General features: G+C 51.5%; 2 protein-coding genes across 4 annotated transcripts; one reads left to right on the top strand and one right to left on the bottom strand.

Moving 5' to 3' along the window:
* Window positions 1–476: 476 nt before the first annotated feature.
* Window positions 477–5833, bottom strand: Tax1bp3 (Tax1 binding protein 3). The gene is made up of 4 exons (XM_006992218.3): window positions 5695–5833; window positions 2473–2592; window positions 2004–2081; window positions 477–1476 (listed from the first exon to the last, which is right to left on the bottom strand). The coding sequence occupies exons 1-4, from the start codon at window positions 5731–5733 to the stop codon at window positions 1339–1341; spliced, it is 375 nt and encodes a 124-aa protein (XP_006992280.1). The 5' UTR covers window positions 5734–5833; the 3' UTR covers window positions 477–1338.
* Window positions 5626–6885, top strand: Emc6 (ER membrane protein complex subunit 6). 3 transcript variants are annotated; one of them, XM_076542861.1, is made up of 3 exons: window positions 5628–5766; window positions 6031–6114; window positions 6314–6885. In XM_076542861.1, exon 3 carries the CDS (start codon window positions 6363–6365, stop codon window positions 6693–6695), a length of 333 nt encoding a protein of 110 aa, XP_076398976.1. In that variant the 5' UTR covers window positions 5628–5766; window positions 6031–6114; window positions 6314–6362; the 3' UTR covers window positions 6696–6885. The 3 variants fall into 3 exon arrangements, with proteins under 3 accessions (XP_042138289.1, XP_076398976.1, XP_015841296.1); XM_042282355.2 differs by lacking the exon at window positions 6031–6114 and having other exon boundaries at window positions 5626–5766; XM_015985810.3 differs by lacking the exons at window positions 5628–5766; window positions 6031–6114 and adding an exon at window positions 6179–6198.
* Window positions 6886–10874: the final 3989 nt, after the last annotated feature.

Below are 10874 nucleotides of genomic sequence, written 5' to 3'. Positions count from 1 at the left end.
CTTCTGGGCTTTCCTTTACCTTTCTGATTGGGCAGTGATAGGCAAGCCCCTGAGCGGCACCCGCCCAGAGTGCCCAGCTCACCATCTAGCCAGCTCGGCCCTGTAAACATCTGGGTTTTTCCCATAAACCCGAGTACCCAGGAGGCTCCTCTCAAGAGGAGACTGAAGCTAGGCTGCACAAGAGGCAGCGAGGGCTCTACAGCGACACCCACGAGAAAATATACTGCAGACTTCCCACCGCCGCAGGGAAGGTGCTTCCAAGCATTTCCACAAGTGTGGTCTCTGCAAACCACAGCGTGCTCCCGGTGAGGCTTCTGAGGGACCACCAGAGAGATGTCTTCCAGGCAAATAGGCCTACGAGGAGCTGTGCTTTTCCCCCAGAACAGCAGGGGATAGGCTAGACATCTTTAAAATCAAAGGACTTATTTCATTCCACCCTCCAAGACACGTGCCCACCACCTCAGCAGAAACCCCAGTAAATTCCAGCATTGTTTATTGGGCACAAGTGTTGAGCATGGGGTAGCATCATACTGCCCCGTTTCCATAGTAACCAACTGGCTTAGTCACATGCTACAAGTTGCTGCTTCCAGGTGTGTGAATTAGTAAGCTAAATTCAAAAGGAGAATTGGCTTTTTCAATTCAGTAAGATAAAAACACTTTGTATCAAAGTTGTGACTTACAAAATACAAAAGCTGAACCCACAGGTGTAGAGAAAAAAAATGGCAATCCTGAGAGCTGCCCTGAAATGTCGGTCTTGAAACTTGTAGAAATGGTTTAAGCAGACAGATCCTGGATAGGCCAGTACCCCTCAGGGAAATGAAGGTAGTGGGAGCCTGCCCTCCTCCATCCAGGTGGCCTTCATAAAGTCTCTGGCATATTTGGGTCCAGCCCCAGCCTGGGCCTCGTGATGGGGGAAGTATGGAGAGAGGCACTGAAGAAGGGCAGGGCCAAGCCCTTCAGCCAGAGCAAATCGGGAAAAATGGCCCTACCTGGCATTTCCAAGCTTTGGCAGCTCTCAGAAGGTGTTTCCTGACTGCCCGGCCCCTGCTGTGGCCAAGCAGCAGGTCCCAGGCTGAGCCGATGGTCACTGCAGACTGGATACTACTCCAAGCCCTTATTTCCAATCCTCAGCATCCGAGAGAGAGAGAGAAAGCTGGTCCCATGGCCTCCGACGGGGGTGGAGGGGTAGGAAAGCTGGCCTGGACCTTGGGATCGGCCGTTAGCCCTCAGAGCTGGGGCCCGGCACACAGCAGAAACCAGAACGAGATACAGAGAGAGCGTGGATGTGTTGTCACTATACAAAAAGGTGGGTGGCTACACGTCAAGACTGGCTGACTGCTAGGACAGCATAGACTGCTGTACGGCCTTCTGCAGAGACTGCCGGGTCACCAGCAGACGCACCACTTCCTCCGAGCGTTTGGTGAGCCGCTTCCGAGCCTGGTCATGGGTGACCATAGTCATGTCCCAGCCGTTCACCTGGCCCAAGGAGAGAACACAGGGTACCTCAGCTCTCTGCCCTCTAGAACAGTGGCTCTCAAACTGTGGGTCACAACCCCTTTGAGAGTTAAACAACCTTTTCACAGGGGTCACCTAAGACTATATGCATATCGGATATTTTACATTATGATTCACAACAGTAGCAAAATTACAGTTAGGAAGCAGCAGTGAAAATAATTTTATGGTGGGGGGGGGTCACCACAACATGAACTGTATAAAGGGTCACAGCATTAGGAAGGTTGAGAACCACTGCTCTAGAATTTGGAAATAGGGTTTTGAGGAGCTCAGGCTATCCACGCAGGCCCCCAAGCTAGTATCCCCTAACAGAGATGCCCAGCATTCTAGAGGCACACAGACCAACCAACTTCCTCAGGGGCAATAACAGCATGGCTTCAGAAACCCATTTCAATGAGTCGCTCCTCTGGGAAGCTGGGTCAGCCCTCAACCCCAAATGTTTCAGCCCCTCTCACCCAAATCTTGGGTTTCCTCCTCTGGGACAACCATACCTGCATGATCTTGTCTCCAATCTGCAGCCCAGCAATTTCAGCAGGGCCTCCCTCAGATATCCGTGTGACGTAAATGCCCTGGAAAGAGACAACCCAGGTAAAGCCCTGTGGTCACTGGATTGGCCCTTTACCCACAGAGCCCAGCATGACAGACTCTCAGAAACTCCTCTGTCCCTGTGCCCACCTATCCCACCAATACATTCAGCTGGCATGGACTGTGCCATGACAGCCAGGGGCCAGTGTAGCTGCCCCTGGGATGTTCCAGCCTGCTGATGGCCACCTCCCGCTCCTCCAGGCTGTCTCGGCATGCCTTCCACTTAATCCCACCAGATCATTTAGGATTGTCGAAGAACAAAAAGGTCTGCTCTTTCCACACAGGCCCAGGAAGAAAAATCTGCCACCTCAGGCTTCTGTGCCCCATGGGGCGGGTAGGGGGGTGGGGTGGGATTGAGACCCTAGTCTTTCTCACCTTGTCTGTTTTATCTTCCGAGAAGGGATTCTGGGAAGGGTCCTGGTCGATCCCACCTCCAATACTGAAGCCCAGGATTAAGTTCTCACCTTGACGCAACTTATGAATTTCAACTCTTTGCTGGTAAAAGGAAAAGCAAGTTGAGGGCCAAAGGTAGGTGGGTGAAGAAAGAGCTGATCTCTGTGCCCAGCAGTAACCTCAGGCTGCAGAAAACCATGCCAAGGGGTTGGGGTTGAGGGCTGTCTGCAGAAATCCAACCAGCCACCTGTCCGGGAGGTTGGTGGTTGGATTTCAACCCCTACATACAGCCCTTTGCCTGCAACTTTCCCCGCCCATTTCCCATCCTTGATCAGTAATATATTCTGGGCCTAGCCTGGCCCAAGAAACAGAGGGTACTGTGGCTGCTATAGGAAAGACACCCATCTTTCTGAGGAGGGAGCACCCAGAAGAGGACAGATAAAGCCCTGAGGATGCAGATGCCTGCTGAGGCAGCTCAGATTGCTGACTGCCAAGCAAGCCCTACTGAGATTACAAAAGCCAGGAGGTGCATGGGAGAAGCAGAGGAGAAACTTGCATAGAAGAGAAGAAGGCTTCCTGGCCAAGGGGACTGGTGTGCACAGCGCAGGACACAGGACCAGGAGGTGAGATGGGATGAAGGATGAGACTGTGGGGTGGAGGCCAAGTCATATCCTCTCCAGTCCTTAGGTCCTGTTCTTATGCGGGATTATATAAGAGATAGTATCATAGGGCTTTCCCAGCATGCTCTGGGGTTGGGGTCTCCAACTGTGCAGGCTCCTTTGAGAGCCCTCAGAAAGCATCCTCCAGCTACCAAAGTTGAGAATTTTAACACAAAGAAGTAGGAGTAACTTCCTGGACCTGGGAAGTTGAGAATTTTAACACAAAGAAGTAGGAGTAACTTTCTGGACTTGGGAAGGCTTCAACAAAGGAAGGATCATTTGCACCCAGCTTTGAAAATGATAGTGTACCACCACCTGGCCTCGATCTTGAACCTACTGGAACTCAAAAAAGAGGTAGGAGCAGGGCAAGGCATTGATGCTAGAATGATCACCGGAGTGGTAGGTAGAGGAGTGGATTTCTCATGGAATCCTGAAGACATGAGCTACTTGTAAGTGGTGATCCACAGACAAGGACTGATCCTGAGGAAGTGGAGCAGAGCACACTGTCATCAGTCTAAATCAGCAGTTTTCAACCTATGGATCAAAACTCCTTAGGGGAGAACGACCCTTTCACGATCACCTGAGACCATCAGAAAACACAGGTATTTACAGTACGATTCATAACAGATCCAAAAATTACAATTAGGAAATAGCAAGGAAAATAATTTTAGGGTTGGGGGTCACCACATCATGAGGAACTGTATTAAAGGGTTGCAGCATTAGGAAGATTGAGAACCAATCTGGATGAACATAGCCATCACTCAGTTGGGGACCCAGGTAGAACGCAGTGTCAGTAGTTAGGAGTGTCAGGAGCCATCCGCACAGGTTTCCAGAAGGCAGATCTCTGGGGCCAGAGTTCAGGGGAGAGGCCAAGATGACTGTAACAGAATCAGGATGTTAACTCTACTTGAGAGGGTAAGATTGGGAGGGAAGCATCTCCACCCCATGAGCAATCCAAGACCGGGAAAGAGGCCAGGTCTGCCTGCTTATGCTCAGGCATGCACCTGGCGTTAGGATTGGAGGGACTGTGAATTTACGGCTTTCAGAATGACTCTGACTGGCCTGACAAGAGGGAAGAGGAAAAGGCCCATTCACCTGGGGCTTCCTGACCGAAAGTGTAAGCTCCTACAGACCTACTCCCACACACACACCTCCCTTCACGCCCACCAAGGTGCAAAAGGAGACAAAGCCCTGTGGCTGACTTAAGGGAGAAATCGGGCAGCCAAGTGTCTCTCCCTAGATCCTGACTCACACCCTCTCTTTTCCAGACAGGGTCGAGCCTGGACTCCTTCCTGGAACAGCTAGGGAGAGATCCTAGAAGAACCGGGCTGGTGCAAGCGGAGTGAAAACCGGGAAGCTGTACACGGGCTCAGCGGTATTTCCTTCTAGCCCAGGCCTGAGCGGGACCTCGAAGCTCACCCTCCCCTGCCACCCTCTTGACTTTGGGAGCTCTCCAGGGCACCCATCTAACACGACCCGTCCCTACAGCTCCAGAGTTAGGACTCTGGGGCCAAGAGAGCATAGACTCACACCTGTAACTCCAACACCCGGAAGGCTAAGGCGGGAGTACTGCCAGAAGTTCAAGGCCAGCTAGGGCTTAAGAGCTGTCTGGGGAGAGATCTGGGTCCTTTCAGAAAGCTTCCTTTAGGGCTGGGCACTGATGCTTCTCAGAGGTAGGATTCAACATTACCCACCTCTGCCTCAGGGTTGGACGGCAGGCCGGCCCCATCAGACCATGACCTTGGTGCTTCTTAGATCTACACCCCTCCCCCTTCTTCCCTTTGCCTATTCAACTGCAACTGATAATCCAGACAAACCCCAGAAGGCGACCCTGGAAATTTCTGGAACATCAAGTGTCACGCACAAGAACAGGCACTTTGAACCAAGGGGCTGAGTATCCTGAAAAGTTCTGGAAAGTAAGTTTGGCTCTCGAGGGGTCGGTCCCCAGAGCTAGGCCGGATGAGAAGGGGGAAGGGGCTGCTAGGACAAACTCTGGCCAGTCCCACCCCCTCAATCTCCTACGGCTAGGCGGCGGCGGCGGCGGCGGCGGCGGCGGCGGCGGCGGCGGCGGCGGCGGCGGCGGCGGCGGCGGCGGCAGCAGTGTGCCGGCTGGAGCAGAGGAAATGCTTCCTCATTCCAAAGGCTGCGACTCACTCACGGACGTCGGCGCCCGCCCCCCGCGGCCGCCCAGCTGGGGACACGGAGGCCCAGGACAGGGGAGTTTCCTAACACTCCCACGGACCAGCCTTTCTCCTCCGTCCTCCCAGTCCGCGCCTGCTAAAAGGTAGCCATCCGGCGGCCGCAGTGCACGGGATCTGGCCTCTGCTCAGGGTCTCTCGGGAGGCTCTTAGGTCCCAGCCACCTCTCCTGGCCGGGGAAGGCTGCAGTACTGCTCAGCAGAAACTGCAACTGGAGCTCTGGCCACCGGAATGCACGCAGGAGCCCCGGGTCCTGTGCTTTTTCTCCGCCTGTCTAGATGTCAGTTTGCCGCTCTGCGAAATGGGGGTGAACCGAGAGGAGAAGGAGCCCGCGCGAGTGCACTCACCACTACGGCGGTGACAGGCTGGCCCGGGATGTAGGACATTTCGGCTCAAATCTGACAAGCCGACAGCGCCCGGTGAGACCCGCAGCGAGAATGCCCACGGCCGCGCCCTCCCTGGTTAACAAAGGGCAGCCCTGCTCGGCCCGCCCCCCTCATGAATACTTAATAAGCCTCCAGCCAATCATCAGCCGGAGCGCTGCGGGGCTTGCGGGAGTCCTGGGACTCGTGAGCTGAAGTGGGGCGGGAGGGGAGCGTGCCCGGGGCGCAAGCGTGGTGGGGAGGGGTGGGCGGGGGCGGGGCGGAGTTTGTGCGCCTGCGCGAGCCGAGCCCTCCCGGCAGCCTCCGGCACAAGATGGCGGCGCGGGACGCCCCGCTCTTTCCTGCCTGAGGGGACACGAGGGACGGTGTGCCGCTGTGTTCCAGGTAACTCGGCGAGCCTTTCCGGGCGCGTGCGGACGTGCTGCCGTCCCAGGCCGGCTCGAGCCTCAGCCTCGGCGTCGCGTGGAGGTCGGAGGCCCAGGCGCGGGGTCCGGAGGGGTCCCAGGGGGAAGAAGGCGCAGCGCGCGCGCGCGCCCAACTCGCCGGGTTCGGGCGCCACTTGTAACTTGGGTTTTCTCCGCAGTTCCGCGTTGAGCCCGCGAGAAGGCAGAAGCGGAGCCCCGGCGGGTGCGATGGCCGCGGTGGTGGCCAAGCGGGAAGGGCCGCCGTTCATCAGCGAGGCAGCCGTGCGAGGCAACGCCGCGGTCCTCGATTACTGCCGGACCTCGGTGTCAGCGCTGTCGGGGGCCACCGCCGGCATCCTCGGCCTCACCGGCCTCTACGGCTTCATCTTCTACCTGCTCGCCTCCGTCCTGCTCTCCCTGCTCCTGATTCTCAAAGCGGGAAGGAGGTGGAACAAATACTTTAAGTCACGGAGACCTCTCTTTACAGGAGGCCTCATCGGAGGCCTCTTCACCTACGTCCTCTTCTGGACGTTCCTCTATGGCATGGTGCACGTCTACTGAAATGAGGGCAGGGGTGACTTAAAAGAAGAGAAAAGGTTGGCAGGACTCTTGCCGGCAGTTAACACCGTGTAGACCTACTTAGGTTTTTTTTTTGTTTGTTTGAGTTCGCTGCTTGTTCTGTACTGTTATAATTTATATCTGAAGACAGAGAGCCTGTAATATTCTTCAGATTAAATGAAGTGTGACACTTTGTCGAGTTCTTTCCTACCTTGATGCTGAGCCACTCTTTGAAGTCGCCAGACTTTGCTTCCCCGGGGAGCAGGCACTAGGCCATAGCCTGTAATTGTCTTGGATTTACACCTAGTGGATCCAGAGGGCTTACAGGAGAGAACATAACGTTCATCTTAAGGACTGTTGGCAGTTGGCGGTACTAAGCATTCCCTGTGTGCGGGCATTGCGCTGTGTACTTTTTGCATCGGGTATGTTTTAATTCTAGCAATAACTCTATGGAGATGTTACTGTTAAACTTCTGTTGATGAAGAAACTGAGGCCCGGAGAGGTTAGATGTCTCTGCCTGGGGTGGCTCATCTGGGAAGAGGCAGAGCCGGGATCCAGTTCCAAGGCTGTTTGCTTGTGCTGTATTGGATGAATGTACCTGTCCACCATCGCTTCCCACTAACCACTGCTTCCCGGTATGAATGAAATCAGTTAAGTCCCAGTTACCTGGTCACAGCTAGTTACCTTTCCTATAAGAAAAAATGAAAGCTATTTTTCTAAAATGTGTCCTGTGGCGGCGATTAAATAGGTTATTTGGACATTTAATCAAATGAGTTTGTTACGAGTGTAATGCCTCTGACTATATGTTCATTCCTAACCCTTTTGAAGGAGGGTTTTAGAATGAAATACATGATTAACTGAAAAATACAATTGTGTTAGACTTGTAGTGAACGTGTTGCACATGGAATCTATAGTCTAACTGAGGAGATTTGCATTACCTCTTTTACAGATTATAATAGATGCCATGAAAGAATACACAACAGCACTAAGTTTAGACTAGGTTTGGAAATGGAGTCAAGGAAGACTTGAAGAAAAAACATTATCCCTGAGACTGAAAGGTTAAATAACAGCAGAATGAAATAAGGGAAGGGGCTACTTTGAGGGAAAAAAGCATGTAGAAGAGCCACGGGCAGGAAGGATGGTGGCCTTTTATTAGGCCATGAGGTAGTCCTGACCAGATCATAGAAGGCCCTGGGAGGAAATCGGCCTTGACTCCATGAGCCTTTAGGAAAAGTCTTTGAAAATTTTAGGAGCAATGTGAATTGGCTTTAGTTTTTTGTTGTTGTTTTTTTTTTGTTTTGTTTTTTGTTTTTTTAAGGGATATGAAAGATCGATTATAAGACCTCTTTCCCAGAGTGTAGATGGTCTGTGCCTGCTCAGTAATGGCTCAAGCACCCAGTCCTGAATCCTGTTTGGACCACATGCTTGCATCTCATGCCAAGAAGCTGAGGTCACAGCTTTACCTTCCTGTCCCAAAGAGCCCTCTCCTGAGGATTCTGACATGCATGTTTATAGAGTAGGACCTTCTCTATGTGGGAAGGAAGGGCTCATTCCTGATGGATTCCTGACTTGATTTTATGATTTTTCCTGTTGTTGAACAGTAAATTTGTTGCAAACGTTTGCTGCCATAAAACTGCAATGACTACTTTTATATTCTTACCAATTTTGAGCAGATTTAATCCTCGTAGGGCAGAGTTAATTTCAAATACTTTTCAGCAGTTATCCAATGAGAAGTACTAGTTATATCACTGCCTTCCTAGTCTGTTTTTTAAATTCTTATTATTCATAATTCTATGTAGGTATGTGTGTCTGCATGTTAGTGGGTATGTGCACATGAGTGCAGGCGCCCACGGCAGCCAGAGTTGTCAGCTTCCTTGGAGCTGGAGTTTCAGTCGTGCTAGGAACAGAACTTAGGTCCTCTGGAAGAGCAGCAAGTGCTCTTAACCACTGAGCCATCTCCTTCCTTGTCTTTTAGCATCTGTTCATTTCAAGAGTCTCCTTGGGGCTGGCAAGATGGCTCAGCAGGTAAAGGTGTCTGCCGCCAAGCCTGATGACCTGATTTCAGCCTTCAGGACCCACATTGTCAAAGGGAAGAGTGGACTCTGACCCTCACAAGTACACTGAGGCAAATGCACACCTACACACACACACACACACACACACACACACACACACAAATGTAATTTAAAAATATCCCTATGCTTTGATTTGAATCTCTGCATGGTGACAAGGCATGTAATGCATTTATTATTAATGCTTATGTTTGCCTTCTTTGTCTAACCTTACATTTTTCCCCTACATGGGGTAACCATAAAGGGAAAAAAAAGAGGGACACATTTAAAATTGATGCTTTTTATTATTTTAGAACCAAATAAGTGTCCAAAAATGCATGTCAGACAGGTCCCAGAAAATGCCTGCCATCTTGGCCCATTTGACTTTTTGTGCTGGCTGAAGGGAAGAGTCGCCTCTGAAGAGTGCTTGTCCCTGTGGGGGGGTGTGAGTAAAGCTAAGAGGTGCCCTGTTCAGATCAGAAGATGCTGTGATTAGGGACTCTGATCCCCAGCTCAACCACCTGGAACAAGGCGTGTTCCACCTTTTTGATGGCCTCCTCACTGAGAGGAACAACCCAAGGAAAGAGGGAGGGCAAAAGGCAGCTATGACCCTAGCATCAGGAACAGCAGTTTGCGATTTCATGGCTGTTTCCCAAGTCACATTGATAGCACTCAATATATCAGTTGGCCCACGTCATGATGCTCCCAAAGGTATGAAATAACTTGTAGGACAATCCTAGGTGGCCGAGTTTAGGCTGGAGACTGACACACAATTCATCAGATCTGGAAGATCAGAATAGGAAGGGGCTCTTGGGCTAGGGCTGTAGCCAATAAGCCAACCAGTGCCCAGAAAGAAAAATAGTGTTTCCCCAAAGTTTAGGAGTATTTCCCAACTCACTTTCCGAGTTAGAAGCCTCATTCCACCTGCAGAGGCTGTGATAGGAGGATCCAGAGTTTGAGGCAAGCTGGAGCTACAGAGGAAGACCCTGGGAGGTTTCGGTTGGTTGGTTTTGTTTTAATTTAGGCAGCCGGTTCCCATAAGATGGATGAGCTGCCTTATATCAAGATTATGCAAAAGCAAAGTAGTAAGGGGTGAAGGGAGCCACAAGGCAACTTTGGCAGAGTGGGCATCCCTGTGAGAATTGTAATAAGATCCCTGGCCTTGCTAAGTTTGGAGCCTCCTAAAATGATCCAAGGTCGACCTAGCTAACTTTGCTGGCCGAGAAGGAACAACAGGTTAACAGATTGTCAGGCAGTGGCGTGTAATGGAGACCAGTAGATTAAAAAAACACCTCACACTGACCATGGCAGTGACAACCTTCCTGGTTGTTTTCCACATCAAAACACCTGGGATTCCCTTCCTTCCCTGTCACCTAGGCAGGTGGCTCCTGACCTTTCAGATTTAAACTATCACGCCCTTGAGTACACTTGCTCTCCTGTTCCAGGTTGAAACTCCCCCCAGCACCCTATTTAGTTCATGACAAGTGTGACCACTTCATGGTTAAGATTTACCACCCACCAGACTGGAAGCATGTGGGAGCAGCGGTCGTGTGTGTGTGTGTGTGTGTGTGTGTGTGTGTGTGTGTGTGTGTGTGTGTGTGTGTGTGTGTGTGTGTGTTGCTTACCAGTGTCGGTCACGATTCAGTCTAACACCTGACAAGAACAGGACACATAACATGAACTCAGTACTCACTGACAATAACTAGTAAAAGGCATTTTCATTCTGATACAGAGTGAGTTGTCTGACTGTCCCAAGCCATTCAAAACAATAGGAAGAGCCAGGGCAAGCTCTACCCGGCCATGACCCTTGGCCCTCCTCTTGTTTGCTCCTGAACATAAAAGTAACCTGCTGGGTTCGCTTTAACAGGGAAGTCAAGTGCCTGAGTGGATCACCTAGTGTTTCACTTTCAGAAAGCAGAATGGCTTGGTGACATCCCCAGACAACCAAAGGTGCAGGAGCTGCTTCCATGGAAGAGGCCCTGCTCTGGACACCACTCCTGCCCCAGGGGCAACAACTCTCCCCTCCACCCCATTTTGTTTTGTCTTATTTACTTTTGATTTTTTCAGACAGCCTCTCTACAGAGCCCTGGCTGTCCTGGAACTCACTCTGTAGACCAGGCTGTCCTTAACC

Source organism: Peromyscus maniculatus, chromosome 8 (genome assembly GCF_049852395.1).
Source record: "Peromyscus maniculatus bairdii isolate BWxNUB_F1_BW_parent chromosome 8, HU_Pman_BW_mat_3.1, whole genome shotgun sequence".
NCBI classification, from domain to species: domain Eukaryota; kingdom Metazoa; phylum Chordata; class Mammalia; order Rodentia; family Cricetidae; genus Peromyscus; species Peromyscus maniculatus.
Note: the sequence above shows the minus strand (reverse complement) of the source record. Positions and strands in the feature narration are given on the sequence as shown.